Source organism: Ursus maritimus, unplaced genomic scaffold, assembly GCF_017311325.1.
Source record: "Ursus maritimus isolate PB19 unplaced genomic scaffold, ASM1731132v1 scaffold_5, whole genome shotgun sequence".
Classification (NCBI taxonomy): domain Eukaryota; kingdom Metazoa; phylum Chordata; class Mammalia; order Carnivora; family Ursidae; genus Ursus; species Ursus maritimus.
This window is the reverse complement of record NW_024426663.1, coordinates 21,778,859-21,804,717: the sequence shown is the minus strand read 5'-3', so window position 1 is coordinate 21,804,717 and position 25,859 is coordinate 21,778,859. Positions and strand designations below refer to the sequence as shown.

The 25,859-nt window shown below is 34.7% G+C and overlaps 1 protein-coding gene across 3 annotated transcripts in view; it reads left to right on the top strand.

The window, feature by feature from the left end:
• RASA1 (RAS p21 protein activator 1) overlaps positions 1 to 25,859 on the top strand; it is a 114,660-nt gene that overhangs the window by 54,899 nt on the left and 33,902 nt on the right. For all 3 annotated transcript variants that reach the window (XM_040622114.1, XM_008700853.2, XM_040622115.1), the window contains exons 5-9: positions 2,172 to 2,289; positions 5,336 to 5,367; positions 15,937 to 15,989; positions 18,305 to 18,455; positions 22,849 to 22,927. In XM_040622114.1, the coding sequence (XP_040478048.1) occupies positions 2,172 to 2,289; positions 5,336 to 5,367; positions 15,937 to 15,989; positions 18,305 to 18,455; positions 22,849 to 22,927 (433 nt within the window). The remainder of the gene's footprint in view (positions 1 to 2,171; positions 2,290 to 5,335; positions 5,368 to 15,936; positions 15,990 to 18,304; positions 18,456 to 22,848; positions 22,928 to 25,859) is intronic.

Here is a 25,859-nt window from a genome sequence, read left to right as displayed (position 1 = left end):
TATATATATAATATATATATATTTTTTAAGATTTTATTTATTCGACAGAGATAGAGACAGCCAGCGAGAGAGGGAACACAAGCAGGGGGAGTGGGAGAGGCAGAAGCAGGCTCATAGCGGAGGAGCCTGATGTGGGGCTCGATCCCACAACACCGGGATCAGGCCTGAGCCGAAGGCAGATGCCTAACCGCTGTGCCAGGCGCCCCAATGGGGTATATTTTTAAACAAATTAGTAAACACTTAAAACCATTTTAAATTCTAATATGGTAAATATTAATAGATATAATTCATATAAATAAAAGCCTTTTAGGGTGTCAGTTTTTGAGTATATAAAGGAGTCCTGAGAGACCTTCCAAACTGACAGTTATTATTCTAGGAAGATGGAAATTTAAACAAGAATTGGAATATATAAATTTTAATTTGATCATACAGATATATTTGAATGTATGAGTCCTTAAAAATCTGTGTGTATCTGTGAAGTTTTTTTTTTTTTTTTAGGTAGAAACATCTGAAGATTAATGAGATTTAATAAGGCATTTTAACTTCTTTTAGGGAAAAATGCAAAATAAAGAATCTTATGATTATATTGTTTGTGTTAGTAATAAGCTTTTTATTTAAATTTTTTTGTTTTGCACCATATATTTAGTGTTCTAGTAACAACAGAAGTCAAAATTAAAAACAAAATTCTCTTATGACTGCTTTTGACCAAGAAATGAAACTTGTCACTTTTCATTTCTAAGTTTTGTCCGTATGTTCTCCGCTTTTACTCATAATTATTTTTTTAACGTAGTTATGTAGGAGATTGGTTCTAGAAAGGAGTAATTTATTTGGTTAAGTAGTTATGTCTGCTCCCAGTCAGCTGGTGAAATATTGGTCACTGTTAACAAGGATTGTAGAATCAAGATAGAATGCAGTATTACGTGCTCATCCAAATAGAATTCATCTAAAGTGTTGTGTATAAGTTTTTTTGGTCTTGAATTTGTCCAAGAAACAGTGAAGCTTGAGATATTCGGGAGAAAAACAGTTTTCAGAAGTAGAAGAGATTTACTGAATGGAACTTTGGTTTCTGAAAATTTAGACTGAAAGGAAACTTGATTAAAAAATATGTGATAGCGGGGGCGCCTGGGTGGCACAGCGGTTAAGCGTCTGCCTTCCGCTCAGGGCGTGATCCTGGCGTTATGGGATCGAGCCCCACATCAGGCTCCTCCACTATGAGCCTGCTTCTTCCTCTCCCACTCCCCCTGCTTGTGTTCCCTCTCTCGCTGGCTGTCTCTATCTCTGTTGAATAAATAAATAAAATCTTTAAAAAAAAAAAATATGTGATAGTTATGGATATAGATATAGGGTTAATAGCAGCAGCCAGTCAATCTTGAAACTTTGAACACTGGGAGGCATTCATTCAGGCCTAAAATGAAAAGTTCAGCGAATTACTGATGTTGAAAAATGGCATCAATATAAAACTAACTTACTCCTCCTGTGATTTTGTGGAGGTTGAGAACATATAGATCCCAAGGAAAAGAAACTAGTTTCTTTATGCGTCTCTCAGAAATTGTTAACAGAAAAAACATGCATACATTCTCCTGTCCTTTGATACCACTTTCGGAGAAAGAATGCTATGCTGTATCATGGATGTCTAAGTGAATTAAGTAAACGTTAATGTTTTTTTATGAGAAAAATGTTAATTCTCATAAACATCTGATAAGGCCAATTGTGCTTATTTAAAATAAAGTTTTTCTAAAGTAACTATCTTGTGTGTGTGTAATGAGTTAATTATATTATAATTTTATATCTAACCTACATCTGAAAGAGTAATTACATAGAGGCTTAAATTTTTAAGTTTGGTTGTCTTGGAGTTATACCCTAAAGCCTATAATACATATGTAATTACTGTTTACACACATTCTAATTTGAATTTAAGAGTAATCCAATAATGTAGATAGTGCAGATACCATTATTAAATCCGTTTTACACATCAGGGAATGATTCAGATTGTTAAGTATCTTTAGAGTTTTATATTTAGGTGATGCCAGAAACAGGACAAAAATCCAGGGTTTATGACTTTATGCATTTTCCAATATCATATTATCTCTGTAGTATGGCACATAATTACTCAAATTTCCATGTTTAAAATTTTAATTCAATTTTAATAACTTCATAAATGCTATTTTCAGTTTCCTAAAAGGAGATATGTTTATTGTTCATAATGAATTAGAAGATGGATGGATGTGGGTTACAAATCTAAGAACAGATGAACAGGGCCTTATTGTTGAAGACCTAGTGGAAGAGGTGGTAAGTTTTGTTCTTTTTTTCTCACTCTCAGAATGTTAAATATTTTGTATATTTTTGGAACTTATCCATAATAAGGCAAAATTAGTAATGAAACTGTTTAAAATTAAAAACCTCAATTCCTAAGTATAAGGAATTTTTCATTAAAATGTATTTACTGTAGTAAATGTTATTTATTTATAAAGAGTGTAACTAAGCTAGCATGTTTGAATCTTTGTCGATTTTCTGAAAGTTTTTTTTTTCCCAGAAAGTTTTTATGAGTTTCTAAGAATTAAAAACTCAATTTGTGCTTATTTGTATCTCTTTTTGTCTTCTTAGTGGTTTTCCTCATAAATGAGGCTATGAAAAAATGATCATGGAATCTGAATCAAACAGGGTTGCCCATGTTTGCTTTTCAGAATCTTTATCTCCCAAATATAGGTATAATTTTCTAGTAACCTTGGAAAAACTTAGTTATATTACACATATATTATCACGTTTCTACATTTCCAGTATTCCCATTTTCATTGTCACCACATAATACAGTATCAGTCGTCTTATCACACAGTATTGATAATTGTGTGTTTTTTGATAACAGGTCTGCATTCAAGCAGCATTTGCATTTCAGAGATAATACTCAGTATCACTGAATCTTATCAAACATATTACAGTTTTGGAGTCCATCCTTCCCTTTTAGATTTGTTTAGTGTGATGAAATGGTTTCCTTTTATCCTTCACAACCCTCAGAGCTACTGTTTTTAAATTATGTCATGAACTTGGTAATATTCGGAAACCTGTGCTTTGATTATTTTCCGGGAAGATAGCAGTGGAGAATATTTTTCTTTGTTATTAATTCTCTTGATTAATAGATCTTGATATGTAGAAGTAAAACATACTGAGCAAAAGTGAAGGGCAGTTGAGGAAATGGTATATGATACATTGCGTACCCATAGTTACTTAGTGGAAGAACTGGGACCAGAACTCCTAATTCCTAGGTTAGTATTTGTTATTTTACAGTAGAGAGAGGTATTTATTTCATATGGGCCAGAAGTGTTCAAACTGAAGAATCTTACTATATTGGTTTTACTACAAAATTTCTTAGTTAAAACTTTTTTATGTTGGGTTTTTTTCCCTCCTTGCTGTAATCCTCCTGCCCCCATTTTTCTGATTATTGAAAGGATTTAAGAGTATAGTTTAACCTATCTCCAGCTCTTGGGTCATATTTAATGAGATTAACTTTAAGAAGAGTAAGTGAAAGTTATACAACGAGTATTGGGGAGGGGGAAGCCCTATTTAACATAAGGACACATGACCTGACATTGATAAATGGAAAAAAAATAAAAGAACAAGTTAACAAGTCAATATGAATGAAAAATGTGTTGTGGCTGCTAAAAAGGAATATAGTCATACTTTCAGTTAATAGTGGAATAGTTACAAGTTAGAATTAATAAAAATTTTTACTCTAATACTTAAGTTTTCATAATGATCTTCATTGGAGCCTAGTGATTCCTTGTAGCTTGAAAAGCCTTTTGGAGATTGTCTAGATTTCAGACATTAGGTCAGTGGTTGGATTTAAGGATTTTCCCACTCTGAAAGTCTAATTACTGTTCTCCAAGTACATTTATACTTTTATGCCTTAAATCTAGAATATAAGCTCTGTGAGGGTTTTTGTTTTGATTCAGTGATGTATTCCCATAGCATATAATAGTGTCTGACATTAGTAAGCATTCAGCAAATGTTTGTTGAATGAATTTCTTTATGCCTACACTTTCCCGGCACTACTGGCCTGCTAGACTACTACCATGTAAAATTTAATTCATCTTTATCAATTTAGCTCAGATACTGTCCCTGTTTTCACAGAGGATTTATGCCTTTCTTAGGCTAAATTGTTTCCCCTCGTGTTTCTATAGCACCTTGTTAATTCTGTATTTTATTACATTGTATAAAATTAATTTATGGTGTAAACCTATTCTATAGAGATTACCTCCTTTTGGGCAATGATTATGCATTTTGTATTTGTGTAATTTTTTTTTTTTTTTTTTTAGCATTCTGCTTTGTTTTATAGTAGACATTCAGTGGGTATTTGATTTTAATTTGGTTAGATATCTGATGATTCAGGAACAAATTGAGAGAGGTAAATCTTTGTATACTAAGAGTACAGTCCAGTAAGTGTTCAGTGAAAATTATATTGTGCTAGTGGTTGTGGTGGTGGTTGGGTGTTAAAGAAGAGTTAAGATCTTAAGGTGCTTATAGCCACTATTAAGTAATGACTAACATCAGTGTATCTTAAATAATAGGCATGCCAAATAGAGTAAGGTAAAATTCAGAAGGTGATAAAAGAAGTATGTCCTTTCTATTCAAAGTAGAAGTTTATATTTATGTTTTAGGGACTCAGTATTTTACTGAGGACTAGTATTTGAAGAAGATCCTTTCTGGATAGTTTAGGTTAACAGACAGGTAGGAAGCGATGAGTGGAAAAGAAATTCTAAGTTAAAAAGAACAAGCCAGTGGTGTTGACAATATAGATAAACAAATTGGTAGTTATTTGGGTCCGTTGTATAGCTACCTAAAGAGAATTGGTAGTACGAGATAGGAAATGTAGACTTGAGTGATAGGATAAAGGATTTTGGTTTTATCAAAGGAGCAATTTGTAGGGGGCAGAGAGGTATTAAAAGTTTGGTTTTTAAATTTTGTTCTTTTTGTCTTGTTTGGTGTTCTTAGTGCAGGAGAAAGTTGCAGTTGAAACTGATGAGTCCAGATTGGAGTGGTGAGATGATGGGGTAGGACAGGGCACAGAGGTAATTAAAACTCATTGAGCTGAGTTTGAGGAAAGGGAGGAAAAGGGCCTGAATTACAGTAACCACAACAAGAGGAGAAGAGTAGTAATGGTAAGGGAGAGAGTTTTAGAAAGATGCTTCTTGAACTGATAACATCTTTTCTTGTATATGCATAAGTAAATATGAGGGCCAGGGTAGAGATGTGTTTGAAGATATGATTTTTATTAATTTTAATAAAAATAGATTAATGGTTAAAATTATATAAAATACTGTCTTAATGTCTTACCCTTTAGGGCCGGGAAGAAGATCCACATGAAGGCAAAATGTGAGTTTGTGTTAATTACTTAAAAAAAAAAAAAAAAGAAAATGCGTTATAAGACTGCAAATTGGAAAACTTAGGCCAAAATTTATTTTAAAAGAAAACTGCTACTTTTGGGGCTGTCTTAAGAATTGTTTTTATTTGGCTCAGGAACTGATATGTTAATATTTTCTTTAGCATCTATTGATAGTCTTATTTTTAAATAATGAAGGTATCTTTTACCTATATGCAACTCTTCTATCACTAAAGGCTTTTCTATAAACATTAATGACATTATGAATGTCATGATTCCTATTTTTCTTTACTTTCTTACTGATACATTTATAGCATTTCTTGTTTTTGTAACGACATCTTTTAGGTATTTTATGTTTCAGTTTTTTCAGTCTTTTTTGTTTGGGGGTGTGTGTGTGTGTAAGAGAGAGAGATAGAAAAAGAGAACTTTTCTCCAACATCAGGGTTCTTTTCTTTTCTTTTTTTTTTGAAAGATTTTATTTATTCATTTGACAGAGAGCGAGCATAGGCAGGAGGGACGGCAAGCAGAAGGAGAGGGAGAAGCTGTGGGGCTCTATCCCAGAACCCCGGGATTATGACCTGAGCTGAAGGCAGACGCTTAACCATCTGAGCCACACAGGCGCCCCCCTCATTTATTTGTATATGAATTTTCTTCTGAAGATGTTAACTCTCAATCCCAATTCTATTTTACTCATATGATTTTAATAGAAGCTGTTCATCTTTTGATCTCTTTTCACTGGAACATTTTTTTTCTTACCATCCTGTTAGAATTTACAAATGGAATTTAAGGCTTGCCTCTCAAGTGGTGGTTATTGTTTTCTAACCATTAGAACACAAAAACATGAAGCTGAATACTCTACTTTCAGTACACCTCGTTTAGTTCCCCACCCTGCCTTAGGTGGAGCATATGAGATGTTTTCTGAGTTCATTTTCCTTACTGTTCGATGTAGCTGTGTAACTGTAAAATAGGCTCCATGAGTGAGACCATACCTTGTTGATTCTGTTAGTGTGAAGTCTTCCAACTACCTCTATCAGAGTACGAATTCTAATTAATGAGTGGAGGAGGCTTACCGATAATGTAAGCAAATGAAGTGGGTCAGGTGTAAATGCTCCTATTTTTCTCAAATTACAATAATCTTGATCTTTCTTATTTTACCTCTTTGATGGAGATTAAGGTACATGGAACTATTTCCCTACAGTACAAACAACAGTGCAAATTGTTACAATAAATGGCAACTAACATTCTCTCTTTGTATTAGAGAGTAGGAAGCCAAAAACTAGAAAGTGTTTGCCTACAGGAAGGTGACTGCTCTAATTGCTGTGTGTAAGAATGGGAGTCCAGTGTTATGAAATCCTCCTGATTTTTAAGATAGTTACAAATCTGTATTTTTTTCTCTACTGAAAATAATACCATAAATTTATTTTTAAAAGAAGAAAAAATATAGGTCAATGCCAGTAAATATTTAAAGTTACATCCAGTTTTCTCGTAGTGTAAAGTATAAATCCCACTTTTGCTGGGAATGTTTTTTAGTTAATACCGTTGTGATTGTTCCATTTTTGAACTTTATATTTTCTCCTCATTTGCTGTTTAGCATAAGCTAAATTTGCACTGTTGATTTATTTTGTGTATTCTCAGCTCCCTCTAATTTCTTAAGGTGGAGACTTTCACTGCCATTGAAAGTGGTATAACTTAAACTGTGTTTCTCTCAGGCTCCCTATTTCCAGTGCAATAGGTACCAAGTCCTGATAATTTTGTTTTCTCAAGTATTTCTTGAACGTGTCTTTTCTTTGCAATTTTAAGCAACCATATTCTAATTAAGGCCATTTTTCTTTCTTTTTTTATATTAAAAATTTTTGAGTATAGTTGACAACACAGTGTTACATTAGTTTCACACGTACAGCATAGTAATTCAACAACTCCATATATTATGCTGTGCTCACCACAAGCGTAGCTACCATCTGTCACCATATAGCGTTAGTATGGAATCATTGACTATATTCATTATGCTGTGCCTTTTGTTCCTGTAACTTATTCATTCCATAACTGGAAGCCTGTATTTCCCACTCCCCTGAACTCATTTTGCCTACCCTCCCCTCTGGCAAGCATCTAGTTTGTTATCTGTATTTATAGGTCTGTCCTTTTTATTTCTTAACAGGACTTGGTGTAGCAATAACCTCCACATTGGTCTTTGATTCTTTAGTCTCCTTAAATCCTTTCTTCCAGTAGTCAGAATAATCTACCTAAAACCCGTATCTGACCGTATCACTTTTTCACTTAAAAGTCTTAACTTTTTTTCTACCATCTTTACCTTAGCAGAGCCTAAAATGATCCTGGGATTTGATGACTGCGTGTGTCCTTCACTAGTCCTATCTCTTGTCATTTTTAGATGTATACTCTACTCTCCAGCTTGTAGATCTTTAAATGCATAATACTGTTTTTCACCTTTGCCTAAGCTAGTTCCTAGGCCAGAATTCTTCTGCATTATGTTTGGTTAATTTCTATTCTTACTTAATACGACCTAACTTATTTATCACTTCCCAAGAAGTCTTCCTTTATCTTCTCCCTCACATGTTCCACAGAACTGGCACCCTTCTCTTTTATTCAGAAAATGCCCTCTGTGAATATCTATTAGTGCACTTTATTATATTTTTGGCATTGTTTTTGTAGTTATACAGTATGTGTGTCCCTTTTTCTTACTGTAATAGGACTTTGTAAGAGCAGAGGCTCCCCTTTGTATCATTGGTATACACCACGTGTTTGAAATATATGCTTTTTACATATAGGTAATGTCAGAATAAGGAAACTCAGATCTAATACTTTCACAAAAACATATTACCAGTTTGTTTTCTAAGTCCCATTTGTTGCTTTCCCCCTTTGAGTTCCCTGTTTTTTCCCTTCGTTTTTGCGATCAAAATATAGGATTAACCTTCAAGGTTATCTAATTAAGTTTCCCCCATAATATAAAAACCCTATTCTAGCATTTGTTAGTAAATGGTCATTTAGACTATATTCAATATGATATGGAACCTTACTTTTAAGGCAGGCTGGATGGCTGCAGTTGTATGCTTACTTTATATTATTTGTAATTTGCACTGAATTAGTGAGTTAATGGTTGGAGTAAAGAGGGAATTTAAAAGTTTAAAATTTCATTCATGTGAAAAGGTAAACATTCAGTTATATTTTATATTTGGACCAGTAATAGTATGGATAATTTAAAACAGTAAAAACAGCTTCTAAGCCTGTAACGTTGGATTTTAGAGCACTTAACGTGTTTTAGTCTTGTAGTATTTTTACTTACAGTTTTTTTGTATACGTTTATTCACTGAAATAACACTTAGTGTTATTGTGCCTTTCCAGAATGTATTAAATACTGCACAGTGTTCTGAACACATTGATTTAGTGAATTAACACTGTATTTGTTAACATATACAATTAGGTTTTTTTTTCCGTAGAGGAATTTTTCATTTTTATTAAAAAAACTTTTAAATGGAGTATAATTAAATGCACTTACATTTGTTTCAGAATTGATTCAACAGTTCCATACATTACTCAGTGTTCATCACAATAAGTATACTCTTAATCCCCCTTATCTATTTCACCCGTCCTCCTGCCTACCTCCCTCTGGCAACCATCAGTTTGTTCTCTGTATTTAAGAGTGTTTTTGCTTATCTCTTTTTTTGTTTGTTCGTTTTGTTTCTTAAATTCCAGACCTGAGTGAAATCATATGATATTTGTCTTTCTCTAACTTACTTCATTCAGCATTATACCTCTAGGTACATCCATGTTGTTACAGATGGCAAAATCTCATTCTTTTTTTTAATGGCTGAGTAATATTCCATTACACACACACACACACACACACACACACACACACACACACATACATATACACACATACACACACACCCCATCTTTTTTTATCCATTTATCTGTCTTGGCTACTGTAAATAGTGCAGCAGTAAACATGGGAGTGGATATATGTTTTTAAATTAGTGTTTTCATTTTCTGTGGGTAGATACCCAGTAATGGAATTACTGGATATGATGATTCTGTTTTTAATTTTTTGAGGAACCTCCATACTGTTTTCCTCATAGTGACTGCACAAATTGGCATTCCCACCGACAGTGCACGAGGATACTTTTTCTCTACATCCTTGCCAGTATTTATTATTTCTTGTCTTTTTGATTCTAGCCGTTCTGATAGGTATGAGCTGATATCTCATTGTGCTTTTTTTTGATGATTTTTTAAAAAATAATTCTTGACATATAATTTTTATTTGTTTCAGGGGTACAGGTCTGTGATTCATCAGTCTTACACAACACACAGTGCTCACTACAACACATACCCTCCCCAGTGTCCATCACCCAACCACCCCATCCCCCCACCTGCCTGGCCTCTAGCAACTCTCAGTTTGTTTCCTAAGATTAAGAGTCTCTTAATGGTTTGTCTCCCTCTCTGGTTTCATCTTGTTTCATTCTTTCCTCTTTTCCCCTATGGTCCTCTGCATTATTTCTTAAATTCCACATACCAGTGAGATCATATGATAATTGTCTTTCTCTGATTGACTTATTTTGCTTAGCATAATACCCTTTAGTTCTATCCACGTTGTTGCAAATGGCAAGAGTTCCTTTTTTGATGGCTGAGTAATATTCCATTGTGTATATATATATACACCACATCATCTTTATCCATTCATCTGTCCATGGACATCTGGGCTCTTTCCATACTTTGGCTATTGTTGACATTGCTGCTATACATTGGGGTGCAGGTGCCCCTTCGGATCACTACATTTATATCTTTTGGGTAAATACTGAGTAGTACAATTGCCGGGTTGTAGGGTAGCTCTATTTTCAACTTTTTGAGGAACCTGCATACCGTTTTCCAGAGTGGCTACGCCAGCTTGCATTCTTACCAACAGTGTAGGAGGGTTCCCCTTTCTCTGCCTCCTTGCCCACATCTGTTGTTTCCTAATTTGTTAATTTGAGCCATTCTGATTGGTGTGAGGTGGTATCTCATTGTGGTTTTTATTTGTATTTCCCCAATGGCAAGTGATATGGAGCACTTTTTCATATGTCTGTTGGCCGTTTGGATGTCTTCTTTGCAGAAATGTATGTTCATGTCTTCTGCCTATTTCTTGATTGGATTATTTGTTCTTTGGGTGTTGAGTTTGAGAAGTTCTTTATAGATTTTGGATACTAACCCTTTATCTGATATGTCATTTACAAATATCTTCTCCCATTCTGTTGGTTGTGTTTTGGTTTTGTTGATTGTTTCCTTTGCTGTGCAAAAGCTTTTTATCTTGATGAAGTCCCAATAATTCATTTTTACCTTTGTTTCCCTTGCCTTTGGAGATGTGTCTAGCAAGACGTTGCTGTGGCCAAGGTTGAAGAGGTTGCTGCCTGTGTTCTCCTCTAGGATTTTGATGGATTCCTGTCCCACATTTAGGTCTTTCATTCATTTTTAGTCTATTTTTGTGTATGGTTTAAGAGAATGGTCCAGTTTAATACTTCTGCACGTGGCTGTCCAATTTTCCCAGCACCATTTGTTGAAGAGACTGTCTTTTTTCAATTGGATATTCTTTCCTGTTTTGTCAAAGATTAGTTGACCATAGAGTTGAGGGTCCGTTTCTGAGTTCTCTATTCTGTTTCATGGATCGTGTGTCTCTTTTTGTGCCAGTACCATACTGTCTTGATGATGACAGCTTTGGAATAGAGCTTGAAGTCCGGAATTGTGATGCCACCAGCTTTGGTTTTCTGTTTCAACATTCTTGTGGTTATTTGGGGTCTTTTCTGGTTCCATACAAATTTTAGGATTATTTGTTCAATTTCTGTGAAAAAAGTTGATGGTATTTTGATAGGGATTATGTTAAATATGTAGATTGCTCTAGGTAGCATAGACATTTTAACAGTATTTGTTCTTCCAATCCATGAGCATGGAATGTCTTTCCATTTCTTTGTGTCTTTCTAAATTTCTTTCATGAGTGTTCTGTAGTTTTCCGAGTACAGATTCTTTGCCTCTTCGGTTAGATTTAGTCCTAGGTGTCTTATGGTTTTGGGTGCAATTGGAATTGGGATTGACTCCTTAATTTCTCTTTCTTCTGTCTTGTTGGTGTACAGAAATGCAACTGATTTCTGTGCATTGACTTTATATCCTTTACTGAATTCCTGTATGAGTTCTAGCAGTTTTGGGGTGGAGTCTTTTGGGTTTTCCACGTAAAGTATCGTATCATCTGCAAAAAGTGAGAGTTTGACTTCTTCTTTGCCGATTCAGATGCCTTTTATTTCTTTTTGTTGTCTGATTGCTGAGGCTAGGACTTCTAGTACTATGTTCAAGAGCATGGTGATAGTGGACATCCCTGCCGTGTTCCTGACCTTAGGGGAAAAGCTTTCAATTTTTCCCCATTGAGAATGATATTCGCTGTGGGTTTTTCATAGATGGCTTTTATGATATTGAGGTATGTGCCCTCTGCCCCTACACTGTGAAGAGTTTTAATCAGGAAAGGATGTTGTACTTTGTCAAATGCTTTTTCTGCATCTATTGAGAGATCATATGGTTCTTGACCTTTCTTTTATTAATATATTGTATCACATTGGTTGATTTGTGGATGTTGAACCAACCTTGCAGCCCAGGAGTAAATCCCACTTGGTCGTGGTGAATAATCCTTTTAATGTACTCTTGGATCCTGTTGGCTAGTATTTTGGTGAGAATTTATGCATCCGTGTTTGTCAGGGTATTGGTCTGTAACTCTCCTTTTTGGTGGTGGGGTTTTTGTCTGGTTTTGGGATCAAGGTAATGCCGGCCTCATAAAAAGAGTTTGAAAGTTTTCCTTCCATTTCTATTTTTTTTGGAACAGTTTCAGAAAAATAGGTATTAATTCTTCTCTATTTATTTTTTATTTTTTTAAAGATTTTATTTATTTATTTGACAGAGATGGAGACAGCCAGCGAGAGAGGGAACACAACCAGGGGGAGTGGGAGAGGAAGAAGCAGGCTCATAGCAGAGGAGCCTGATGTGGGGCTCGATCCCATAACGTCAGGATCACACCCTGAGCCGAAGGCAGACGCTTAACCAGGCGCCCCTAATTCTTCTTTAAATGTTTGGTAGAATTCCTGTGGGAAGCCATCTGGTCCTGGGCTCTTGTTTGTTGGGGGATTCATGAATGAAAGAGGAGAGATCACAACCAACACTGAAGAAACACAAACAATTACAAGAACATATTATGAGCAACTATAAGCAAAATTGGCAGCTATATGCCAGTTTTGTCAAATTAGACAATCTGGAAGAAATGGTTGCATTCCTAGAGACGTATAAACTACCAAAACTGAACCAGGAAGATATAGAAAACCTGAACAGCCCCATAACAAGCAAGGAAATTGAAGCAGTAATCTCACTGTGCTTTTGATTTGCATTTCCCTGATGATAAGTGATGTTGAGCGTCTTTTCATGTGTCTATTGGTTATTTGTGTATCTTCTTTGGAAAAATGTCTATTCAGGCTCTCTGCCCATTTTTTTTTTTTTTAAAGATTTTATTTATTTATTCGACAGAGAGAGACACAGCCAGCAAGAGAGGGAACACAAGCAGGGGGAGTGGGAGAGGAAGAAGCAGGCTCCCAGTGGAGCAGGGAGCCTGATGCGGGGCTCGATCCCAGGACCCTGGGATCACGCCCTGGGCCAAAGGCAGATGCTTAACAACTGAGCCACCCAGGCGCCCCTCTCTGCCCATTTTTTAATTGAATTGTTTATTTTTTGGTGTTAAGTTTTAGAAGTTCTTTATATATTTTGGATATTAACCCCTTATCAGATATCTCCTTTGCCAATATCTTCTCTCATTCAGTAGGTTGCCTTGTCATTTTAGTGATGATTTTTTTCACTGTGCAGAAACTTTATTTTGATGTAGTCCCAGCAGTTTATTTTTGCTTTTGTTTCCTTTGCCTGAGGAGATATATCTAGAAAAATGTATCTGTGGCTGATGTCAAAGAAATTACTGCCTATGATGTTTTCTTTAAGGAGTTTTTTGGTTTCAGGTCTCACTTTTAGGTCTCTAATCCATTTGGAATTCATTTTTGTATACGGTGTAGATAAGTGGCCCAGTTTCATTCTTTTGCATATGGCTATCCTTTTTTTTAAAAATAAATTATTATAAATTATTTGTTGAACAGAATGTTCTTTTCTCCATTCTATATTCTTGCTTCCTGTGTCATAGATTAATTGACCATATGATCGTGGGTTTATTTCTGGGCTCTCTGTTCTCTTCCATTGACCTATGGGTCTGTTTTCTTTTAATTACTACAGCTTTGTAGTATATTTTAAAATCTGGGATTGTGGTAACTCCAGCTTTGTTCTTCATTTTCAAGATTGCTTTGGCTATTCAGGATGTTATGTGGTTGCATACAAATTTAAGGATTGTTCTAGTTCTGTGAAAAATGCTGTTGGTATTTTGATATGGGTTGTGTTGAATCTCTAGATTACTTTGGGTAATATGGACATTTTAACGTTTGTTCTTCCAATGCATGAACGTGGAATATCTTTTAATTTGTTTGTCTCATCTTCAGTTTCTTTAATTGTTTTATAGATTTTGGAATACAGTCTTTCACCTCTTTGGTTGAAGTTTATTTGTAGGTATTTTATTATTTTTGATGCAATTGTAAATAGGATTGTTTTCTTAATTTTTCTTTCTCCTACTTTTTATTAGTGTATAGACATGCAATGGATTTCTCTGTATTGATTTTGTATTCTGTGACTTACTGAATTTATTTAGCAGTTCTAGTAGTTTTTTGGTGGAGTCTTTAGGGTTTTTCTTATAGTATCATTGTCATCTGCAAATATAGTGAAAGTTTTACTTCTTTCTTACCAGTTTGGATGCCTTTTTTTCTATTTTTCTTGTCTGATTGCTGCAGTTAGGACTTCTGGTACTCCACTGAATAAAAGTGGTAAGAGTAGACATCCTTGTCTTGTTCCTGATCTTAAGGGAAAAGCTTTTAGTTTGTAACTATTGAGTATGATATTAGCTGTGGGTTTTCCATCTATGGCCTTTATATTGTTGGGGTACATCCCCCCAAACCTACTTTGTTGAGAGTTTTATCATGAATTGATGTTGTACTTTGTGAAATGTTTTTTCTGCATTTATTGAGATGATCATATGGTTTTTATCATTTCTCTTATTACTCTGATGTATCATGTTGATTGATTTGCAAATATTGAATCATACTTGCATCCCTGGAATCAGGGATGCACCTAATTGATGTAAATGGGATGTTTAAGTCTCCTACTGTTTCTGTATTACTGTTAGTTTCTTCCTTTATGTCTGTTAATAGCTGCTCTGTGTATTTAGGAGCTCCCATGTTAGGTGCATTAAGTATTTATAATTGTTGTATCTTCATGTTGGATTGTTCCTTTTATCATCTTATAATGTCTTTCTTTTCTCCTGTCACAGTCTTTGTTTTTAAAGCCTATTTTGTCTGCTATAAGTACTGCTACCCCAGCTTTCTTTTCACTTCCATTTGCCTGATAAATGTTTTTTTGTCCCTTCACTTCACTCTGCATGTGTCTTTAGGTCCGAAGTGAGTCTCTTGTAGGCAGTGTATGGATGGGTCTTGCTTCTTCTTTTGTTTTAGTCTTGTATTATTTTTACTTTCCAAGTTGCTTTTTGATCCACTATCGAAACTAATAGAGTATATCCCATGAATTGTGGCATAGTGATAGAGGGGTGATTTGGAGTTGTCAGCCTGGCATTAAGAGATATTAATCCGCGAGCTAGATAATAGTCCTTCAGGTAAATGAGAGGAGATTTTAAGAAATTTATTACCAATAATTAATTTTTAAAATCAGATGTGTCATTTTATTCTAAGGTAAAATTTAAATACTTTAGTTATTATATGTAGTGGATCTTGACTATAATGCCATTTATGATAATTTCTAAATGCTTAAGTATACAGAAACTAAATACTCTAGCCATGTAATTTGTTACGGCATTAGCTCAAATAGAATTAGGAATGCTAAGTCATTCTTTAATTTCAGTCCTTGATGCTGATACTTATTCTCTGTCATCACTCAATCTTACTTTCTGACTTTAAGGAAAGTATCAGTCAGCCATGTCTATTTTCTTTCAAGAGAGAACTTACCTCCTATTGTAGGGAAAGTTCACTTTGAGAGTAATGAGAGGAAAATTCATTTGCTGATTTCTTTTTCTGGATAATTCTGTAGTGGGCTCTACCTGTACCAGCCCTCCCTCCTAATACAAAGAAAAGGGAACACTAGCTATGGTGTAAACATGTAACAGTTTCTCATTATCAGAATTAAAATCATTACTGTCCTTGTATTGTTAATTAATATGGAAATTATAATTCATATTAGTCCCTTATTTTTCTATATTTTGTTGAAATTATGTATGTTTACAAAGTGCGATAACATAAATGTAAAAAGGATGAGATAATTTGATCAGTTGTATTTGCTTTTATTTCATTATATCAGCTTGAATTAAACTTGTGCTGGTTGTTTAGTTTTGATTGTATAACAGCAAAAAGGACATTAGATTTACATATTTAATTTGTTCTCTTTTTAAGATGGTTCCATGGGAAAATTTCCAAACAAGAAGCTTATAACTTACTAATGACAGGTACTTGTATATTCACTCTTTATTTAAAAACTGACCACTTATCATCCATTTTGCCTTTAGCACTCATTTGGTATCTAAACATACTGTAAATTCTTGCGCACCACAGAGAAACTGGTGTATTTGTTATCTGGTGTTTTTTAGTTGAACACATACATGCAGTATAAAATTCAGTGAAGTGTGTTTCTTTCTATTGCAGTCGTGTTCTCTTCCCTACAAGCAGCACCAGATTTGAGTTTTTTTCCTGTATTTTTATAAATTTTCAGTGTCCGTTTATATCTCCCATCCACGCTCCTAAACATACCCCTACACACACACACTCATAGGAGCATGCGATACACTTTCTTCATGTTAGGATACATTTTGGGAGATCATTCTGTGTCTGCTTATATAAGTTTTCATTATTCTTTTGAATGACCATAAGTTTCTGTTATATAAAAACCATAATTTATTATCTATATTTAGAGTAATGTGTAGTTTTATTTTTTTGCCGTTCAGCTGCAGCAAATGTTCTTGCATTTATCTTTGTGCACTTGTGAAATTATAGAATTGGGCCTTATTTAAATTTTAACATTTCTTTAAAGTTTGGTTATAGAGATATGCAAAGTAAAATTTGACTTGTATTGTGGGTTTATTATTTAAACTAAAAACCATTCTGTCATCATTTATCCTACCATTTAAGATGGAATTAATATAACTACTAAGTATCTTTTTTTTTTTTTTTTTTTTTTTGAGAGAGAGACAGCCAGTGAGAGAGGGAACACAGGCAGAGGGAGTGGGAGAGGGAGAAGCAGGCTCCCAGTGGAGGAGCCTGATGTGGGGCTCGATCCCAGAACGCCGGGATCACGCCCTGAGCCGAAGGCAGATGCTTAATGACCGAGCCACCCAGGCGCCCTCTAAATATCTTTTTCATAAGCCATACATTATGACACAAGTTTAAGCCATAATCTATAATGTAGAAATCCTAGTTCTTTAAAAACAACCAATATTTGATAGCTTCTGTATATGGTGAGTAAACTACTGATTATTAAAGATGTTATCTGAATTACTGTTTTGAACTGTAGCATTGGAGTTTAATGTAATAAATACTTGGCCCTTTTGGAAGATTTAAGGCAGTTTTAAAATCTTTTGATTTTATTGTGAAGATGTAGGTTAAGTAGGTTAAAACTAAGGAACATCATGATGGAATATGGTAGTAATAGAGACCAGATGCTCAACCGAAATGGCATGCTATCAGCTTTGAGAGTGGGACCAAAATATTTATTTTAGTGAATTTACTGAATTTTGAATATAAGTTTATATTTTTGAACTTGGATGACCAAATACTTGAGGGACTCATTCTTGTTTAATGAACTTCAAGTTGAAAGGAGCTAAATTTAATTTCTTTGTGTTACTTTTTATTTTCTTTGGGTCATGTGCTCTTCTAAGAATCTGGTGATTTTCTCCCGTTAACAGTACACATAAGCACTTGCATGCACAATTTTGCATGAATTCCTATTTTTTGTATTAAACATGAAATTACTTGGTAGTAAGTGCCTTGGGTAGATGATTGGAACGCTTAGTAATTTACATAAGAATTGCATCTGATATTCTAAGTGTTCAATGTGTTTTCCTAAAAGCAGTCAAGTTTTGATCTTTTCTATGTCATTAGTACTTAAGGCAGAGGAAAGACAAAGCGTTTTGGTGTTGAGTCACTGCCAACTGAAGATATCAAAAAACCTTCTCTAAAGTTAGTGTGAAAATCTTTAATATATGATAATTTGTTTCTATATGACTTTTCAGGTTCTTACCTATTAAATGAAAGGTAGTGTACATGTATTTATTTTAATAAGGTACACACATATTTCATTTTGAATCTACCTTTGTAAGTGTTGGTACTGTTTTATTACAGTTATTACTTTTTAATATTTAATCAGAAGCATTGATTAAATACAGAGTATTCCTAAACAAAATTAACTTTTTTTAGACTTTTCTTATTAAGAGGATTTACAAATAGAATGTACCCATTTAGCCAGTGTCCTCCACCTGTGGTTAGATTATTCTTTCGAAGTCATGACAGGTATAGACATTATTAACCAGAAATCACAGCTGCAGACTTATTTTTACATAATACACACATGCAACATCATGGGTGGTTGTGACTCATAAACTAGAAAATATAAAAATGTATTAAAATTGTCTTTATTATAAAACAAGTTCCTGGTGAAAAGTTATATATGTTTATGACTTTTAAATGTACTTTATAATTACATTACTTAACACTATTTCTTTTTTTATTTGATAATTAGGAAATAAAACTAACAGCTTAATTTTTACAGTTGGCCAAGTATGCAGTTTTCTTGTGAGGCCCTCAGATAATACTCCTGGTGACTATTCACTTTACTTTCGGACCAATGAAAATATTCAGCGATTTAAAATATGTCCAACACCAAACAATCAGTTTATGATGGGAGGCCGATATTATAACAGGTGAGTTGTGAGAAATTTTAGTTATCTTTTACTTTTGGCAAAAATAGTTGAAATTTCAATAACACAGTGTATCAGATTCAAAATTGTATAAAAGTGTCTGACTTTTTAGAATTTAAAATTATAAGGCCTTTAATATAATTTAGTAGTAGTCATGTCCAAGGATTCTTCACAGTGTCAAACATGAATATAAGTTAATAACTATAATTTGTTTTCTTCCGATATAATTTATGTGCTTGTTGATTATATGCAGACTATTTATACCAAATTTGCTAAGTTCTTAACTGTAGTATAGCAAAACATTTGTTCTAAGAAAAAGAAAATATATTACATTCATTTATTAGACATTTTATTTTATTTTTTTTCAAGATTTTATTCATTTATTTGAGAGAGAGAGAGTACAAGCAAGGGGAAGCAGCAGGCAGAGGGAGAGTGGGGAGCCTGATGTGGGGCTCAATCCCAGGACCCTGAATCTGGGATGCTTAACTGCCTGAGCCACCCAGGCGCCCCAAGACATTTTAATAGGAAGAAAAAGTTCTTGAAGAGTAAACAGGGACTTTACTACAAATATTTCCCACGTAATTGGGTTGTTCTCAAGTTGATATTTCTTGTTTGTAATTACTGGTTCCTACTTCTTATTTTAAAAATTATAGTGAACTCATTGATTATCCCAAAGCTCAGAATGAACTTCAGTCACTGAAGCAGGAAAATAAGTTAATAGAGAAGCCATATGATAGAGTCTCAGCTTTTTTTTTTTTTTTATTAGAAGGAAATCTTTCATTTTTTATTTTTCCTAATGTAAAGAATTTTCCATACTAGATAACTCTAGAGTGGCATTGTCTTCCTCTTTTGGAGGCTTTTAGAAACTAAAATGATGGTATTTGCCTAGTTTAATCCCTTAATACCACAGCAGGATTCTCCATCCCATTTAGAATTTCTCTTAATTCCAGCTTGACCTTTGAGGGTATAGAGATCCAGCAGCTGGTTTATCTTAGAAAACAAAACAAACAAACAAAAAAACAAGTTGTAGTTGCTTGCCAGAAGGCCCACGGTTATGAGAACAGTTAGGAGACATCAAGTGGAAGATGTGAGTCTAGACATTTGGGTTCTTTTGCACATCATCATACAAAAAAGCTGCTTGAGTGGTTTCTACATTAATAGTCCAATCTGGACATCCTCAGTGAAAATCTAGCTAGCTGCAATTTTAGCTCTTTATGAAGGTAAATTACTTTTTCCCGTTTTCCAGTTTTCTCGGGACTTGGAATATATAAAACTGTAAATTGAAAACATATTCTTAACTGAATTGATAAATATCTACCTGGAAACTTTTAAAGATAAAATAATTTACATAGATTTATTTTCAGGGAAGTTTACTGACTTAAATTTCCTTATGATATGCATTCTGCCAAATGAAAATTCTTCCTACATAATGGAAGCAAGTCTATAAAATATATAAAGGTTGACCTTTTTATTGGTAAAGACCAGAATGAAGCGGGAAGAAAGAAATATTTGAAGTATATTTCTTTCTAAATTACTGCAAAATTATTAGTCTGCTTACAAAATGATGACTTAAAAATTTTTAAATACGTGTTAATTTTGTGGCCATGATCATTAACCCTAACCCCCCAATTTTTTCTTTTTTAAAAAACATTTATTTATTTATTTTAGATATCTAGCAAGCGATTGAGAGCATGTACAAGTAGGGGTAGGGGCAGAGAGAGAATCTTTCAAGCAGACTCCCCACCGAGTGTGATGCCCAATGTGGGGCTTGATCTCACGACTCATGAGATCATAACCTGAGCTGAAGCCAAGAATCTGATGCTCAACTGACTGAGCCACCCAGGTGCTCCCCCACACACGAATTTTCTTAATAGATATGTTCATTTGGTTAAGTTCAGAAGTATTGTTTCTAGTATTAATATTAAAATTTTTTTTTCAAAGAAAGCTACAATTATGTAAATCTGATGCTGGAAAAGGGCAGTTTTACAGTTGTTTGGAAATACATATTTCAGCATGGAAATATATTCCATTACAGAATTAGTGTCAGTTTTAATAAAGTAAATCTCAGAAGATAAACCTTTGTGGGGTGTTTGGCTGACTCAGTTAAGAAGAGCATGCCACTCTTGATCTCAGGGTTGTGAGTTCAAACCTCACATTGGGTGTAGAGATTACTAGGAAGAAATAAATGAACTTAAATAGATAGACATTTGTGATTATCACTTACTTTTTAGATATGTAAGTGTTAAGTTGGATTATCCAATAAATCTATATAACAGAGCCACACTCTACTGTCTTTTCTCCCCATTAATTCTACATTAGTCTTTTGGTAAAGAGCAGTAGCACTTAAGTCTGTTTCATTTAGAAACTGCTTTGTCGAGACATAACTTATCATTCCTATATTATAACTTAGAAAAGCAGGAGAAGCATTTAACAGCAGGTATAATTCAAACATTTATTAACGAGTTTACTTTTTGAAATATATTGTACAGACCCTGTGCACATACATTAAAGAGAAAGGTCTGTGAGGTACAGGTCTATGAGAGCAGATGGTTGGCTGACTGTGATGAGTTCAGGGCTGTACACATGGGCATAAGAGACTCAGTGGAAAGAGAGCAGTTGAGGTAGTGATGAGAAGGGAGAGAGAGGAAGGATTTTGGTCAGACCTTGAAGATTACTAACATTTATCTAGGAGGTTCAAGGAGAGACATGGTTTCATTTTTATTTTAAATTACTAAAATGAAAGTATAGGATATAGTATCTCTAGAAAATCACATTTATTTCACAGATGGATAGTGAACATGTTTTAGTTTTCTGAGATGTAAATCTATCTGATTTCATATCTAAAACTTTCAAGGAATGTCTAGGAAATTCTGGGTTGTTGTGACTGTTAGGTATATCTGGGCAGAATATGAACTAAAGTAACTTTTTAAAAAAATATCTTGAAAGTCCAGCTCATTGGTAAAAATATATCTGATTGGTTGTCAGGTACTTTTAAATTTGCTCTTGGGCAGTCTGAACTGTACTCCACAACAGTGTCCTGTTCTTTCAGCTCGTGGACAAGAATTACATTGAAACGCTGAGATGCTCCACAGGGTCAATTGCATTTTACAGTTACTGAGTCAAACCTTTGATATTTACTGTTTTTTTATAGATTTGATGCTTTTTGCTTTGAAACATGTAGTCATCTCTGATTTTCTTTTTGCTTTCAACATTTTTGGATTTATATGTTTTATTACATTTTTCCTTTAAACACTCAGAACTCTCCTTGTCTTTTTTAATGTGAATACCTTTTTACTTGTCTCATTTTGTGCCCCTCCCCCTTGCGTAAAATGCTGCCTCTGGTATTTAGTTCATATCCATTCATACTTGTTTTTTCATTAATCATTTCAGGTCTTCTCTTTTGCTATTTTTAACATTATATTCGGTTTAAATTAATTTTGTAGCACAGCAAAGACATTTTATCTTCGGAGACATATATGTGTGTGTATATATGTATCTTTGGAGAGAGGGGTGTGCGTATGTGTATATACACATATATATCTAAAGATAAAATATGTTTCAATTCCATCAGAAGAAGTGTGGAAAAAATCAAGTGGAAGGTTAAACAACATCTGTTTTGAGAAATGTTTCCTATCTGTACCTAAAATAGCCATTCCTCCAGTATATTAAACGAAAGTTTAAAAGTCTGGGATTTAAATATTCAGGACAATAAAATGACCTACTGATTATACAGAAACACTTTTATATTGGAAAACTCATTATGCCCTGCTAAAATACGTCTTAAAGTACATTATATAATGCCATTTTATTTTCAGTTTTATTAGTAAAATTTCCCAGATAGTAAGAATATTTTATAGCATTGTTTATCAAAATCATCTATAAGCCTTTCCTGTGGCAGCAATAATCCTACATGTAAAATTAGCTCCTGGTCTTCTGTTTGTTTCTGCTTTTACTTGCTGTTAATGTTTTATGATGTAACTTCATCTGATTGTTATGAAAGCAGAATGTGTGTTTTGATGACAAAAATTCTTAAAATCTACCTGAACTTGCTATATAAATGCCATTTCTCTATCAGTTCTTTCTCAATTCCTCAGAAATAATCTTTAAAAAAAAAAAAGGTAGATTTTTATTCTTTCCTTACTTATACTGACTCTTTGAGTATGTGTATGCAAAATTGGAATCCCTGACCCAGGTATTCTGACCTGTAAATGAATTCTTGCTTTTTTAAAATAATGTGACTATTATAATCATATATACTGTTGATGTAGTTGGGTTATATGCTTTGGAAAACACTTGCAAATACATAATCCTTGCTAACAGGGTCTTTGTGTATGTTGAAGATTTGCATTTTTTGTAAGACAAATTATGTCAATGTCAGTAATTTTTATTTTAACAGCATTGGGGACATCATAGATCACTATCGAAAAGAACAAATTGTTGAAGGGTATTATCTTAAGGAACCTGTACCAATGCAGGTCAGTGTTGTTTTTCTTTTTGCAGTAATAAGCATTTCATTTTAAAATGCATTTTTGGTGGTATGTTTTATGCACACATTCATGCCTTTAAAATTGGATAAAATTTAAAACTGCCATTAGATTCTTTCAGAAAGTAAATTGTAAGAGAAACACTTAGTTTTAATTTATGTTGATTCTAGCCTTTGTGGCTTTTTGAGAACAGAAGCAGTGGTGGGGCAGAAGCCATGTTACCTCGGGTCAGAGAGTGAGCTTGTTGGAGGCAGAAGTGGAGAGACAGCAAGGATAAATCACAGCTGGGCTTACATAGGTGAGCTTGGTAAATAAAATAAAAATGAACTCTAGAAGAAGATATAGGGCTGAGATTATTGTTTATTTGGCTATAGGTTTATGGTGAGAGCGTCTTGTGCATGTCTGTATACTCTGCATAAAGCCACTAGTAGTGAGGAGAGCGACAGTGGTGGGTGAGACGGGGTAGTGGCAGTACCTGATGTACAAGGTCCTAGGAAAGGCAAGAGTGGCTAAAAGCCACAATATAGGAAGGAAGATTGGTCTTGAACAAGAGGGCCTGTTGAATATTAGCTGCTTAATGCATAGGGTTATTGCATTTCTTATACTTTCTAAAGAGTGGTAGGCAAAGTTTGTAGCAGAGGTTAGGAACAGGTATTTCAAAAGAGTGATTAAGAATTTTCTATGTGGAGGGGCGCCTGGGTGGCACAGCGGTTAAGCGTCTGCCTTCACGCTCAGGGCGTGATCCCAGCGTTACAGGATCGAGCCCCACGTCAGGCTCCTCCACTATGAGCCTGCTTCTTTCTCTCCCACTCCCCCTGCTTGTGTTCCCTCTCTCGCTGGCTGTCTCTATCTCTGTCAAATAAATAAATAAAATCTTTAAAAAAAAAAAGAATTTTCTATGTGGAAAACAGAGGTATTGATACTCCAGGGACATAAAGAAGGGTTTTTGGGTGCCCAACTAAACTTCCACAGTGACTGGTTATGTCTCTAGCTTCTCAGTTTTTCCTCCTCCTAACAAGTTAGTTTCAGATGGTTGTACCTGCTCTCCGCTGTAGTTGCTGAGGTGGGGGATCATTATTCTGATGCTTAATTTCAATTCAAGAATCATCATGATTTTGTCACACTTATTATAGCTTCATTTCCTCATACTTTTCTGGTAGAATGTGTGGTCCACGAGAGCAGGGGTGTTGTGTTCCCAGTGCCTAGACTAGCATCAGGGTTACTGAGTGAACGACTGTCTGCTCTCCAGTAGGAAGCACCTACTTCATCCCTTCTGTATTATCGCTACTGTGTCTTAACCTCCTCGAGCTTGTTGCTGTCTCCATGTCCACCCTTTCCTCTCGGACTGTCTAAGCACTGCTAGTTCCAGATCCATCTCAAGTTTCACTTTCTCCTTGACACCTTCCTAATAACCGTAGTCAGCCCTAATGTCCCTCTTTTGTTGGCAGTTCTGACAGACATTGTTCATTATTCTACTTACTGCATATTAAAATGAACTTTTTAAAAAAAGATTTTATTTATTTATTTGAGAGAGAGTGAGGCAGGGGGAGTGGCAGCCAGAGGGGGAGGGAGAGGCAGGCTCCCCGCTGAGCAAGGAGCCCAGTGCAGGGCTCAGTCCCAACCATGACCTGAGCCAAAGGCAGACTCTTTTTTTTTTTTTATAATTTTTATTTTGTTATATTAGTCACCATACAGTATATCCCCAGTTTTTGATGCAATGTTCCATGATTCATTATTTGCGTATAACACCCAGTGCACTATGCGCCCTCCGTAATACCCATCACCGGCCTATCCCAATCCCCCACCCCCTCCCCTCTGAAGCCCTCAGTTTGTTTCCCAGAGTCCACAGTCTCTCATGGTTCATTCCCCCTCTGTTTACCCCCCATCATTCTTCCCTTCCTTCTCCTACCGATTTTCCTATTTCTTATATTCCATAAATGAGAGAAACCATATGATAATTGTCTTTCTCTGCTTGACTTATTTCACTTAGCATAATCTCCACCAGTCCCGTCCATGTTGCTGCAAATGTTGGGTAATCGTTCTTTCTGATGGCTGAGTAATATTCCATTGTATATATGGACCACATCTTAGTCCAGTCATCTGTTGAAGGGCATCTCGGCTCCTTCCACAATTTAGGTATTGTGGACAATGTAGTGAAGAGAAGGGCCATATGCACCCCAATGTTCAAAGGCAGACTCTTAATGGACTGAGCCACCTAAGCACCCTCCCCACCCTCTGTTTTTTTTTCTTTTAATCACATAGTTTGGTACATGTTTTCTATAAGCACTGCTCAGGGTCTTTTTATTCGGGGGTCGGAGGTGCCTTTACCTCCAGATTCTGTCACTGTGTCCCACTGCTGTATCCTGAATTCTAATTCACATTGGTTTTTAGAGTTAATGGCGGTTTTGTTTCAGAAGTCTACAGATTTTATTTTGTCTACAAATTAAGTCCTACATTTTCCCATCTTGAAATTGTGCTTAGAATTTTTTAATTTAATTTTTTTAGAAAGATTTACTTTTGTAGAATAAAAACTCTTAGCACAATAAGTAAGTAGTATTTGACATGTAAACTTTGGTATTTAAGTTATAAAGTTGTTTAAAGAATTACTTCAAATATATAGTCTGCCGTACTCCCATGTTGCAATTTCTTAATTCAGCAAACCCCACATTGTTGTCATTTGCAAAAGTGCCAGTTAAGGCCTTGAATATTTCAGAAATAACTGATGCCAATCACAAAGCAATTTGATTACTACATAAAAACCATTAAGTGCTATTTGAAGTCTATTAATTAGGGCCTGGAGTAAAAAAGTAGGTTACTGTAGAAGTTTGGGAATCATAATACTTACCTATCCTTCCCAGCAGGATTCTATTGCAGAACAGAAAGTGTAATAATAACCTTTTATTAATGGAAAAACTGATTAAAT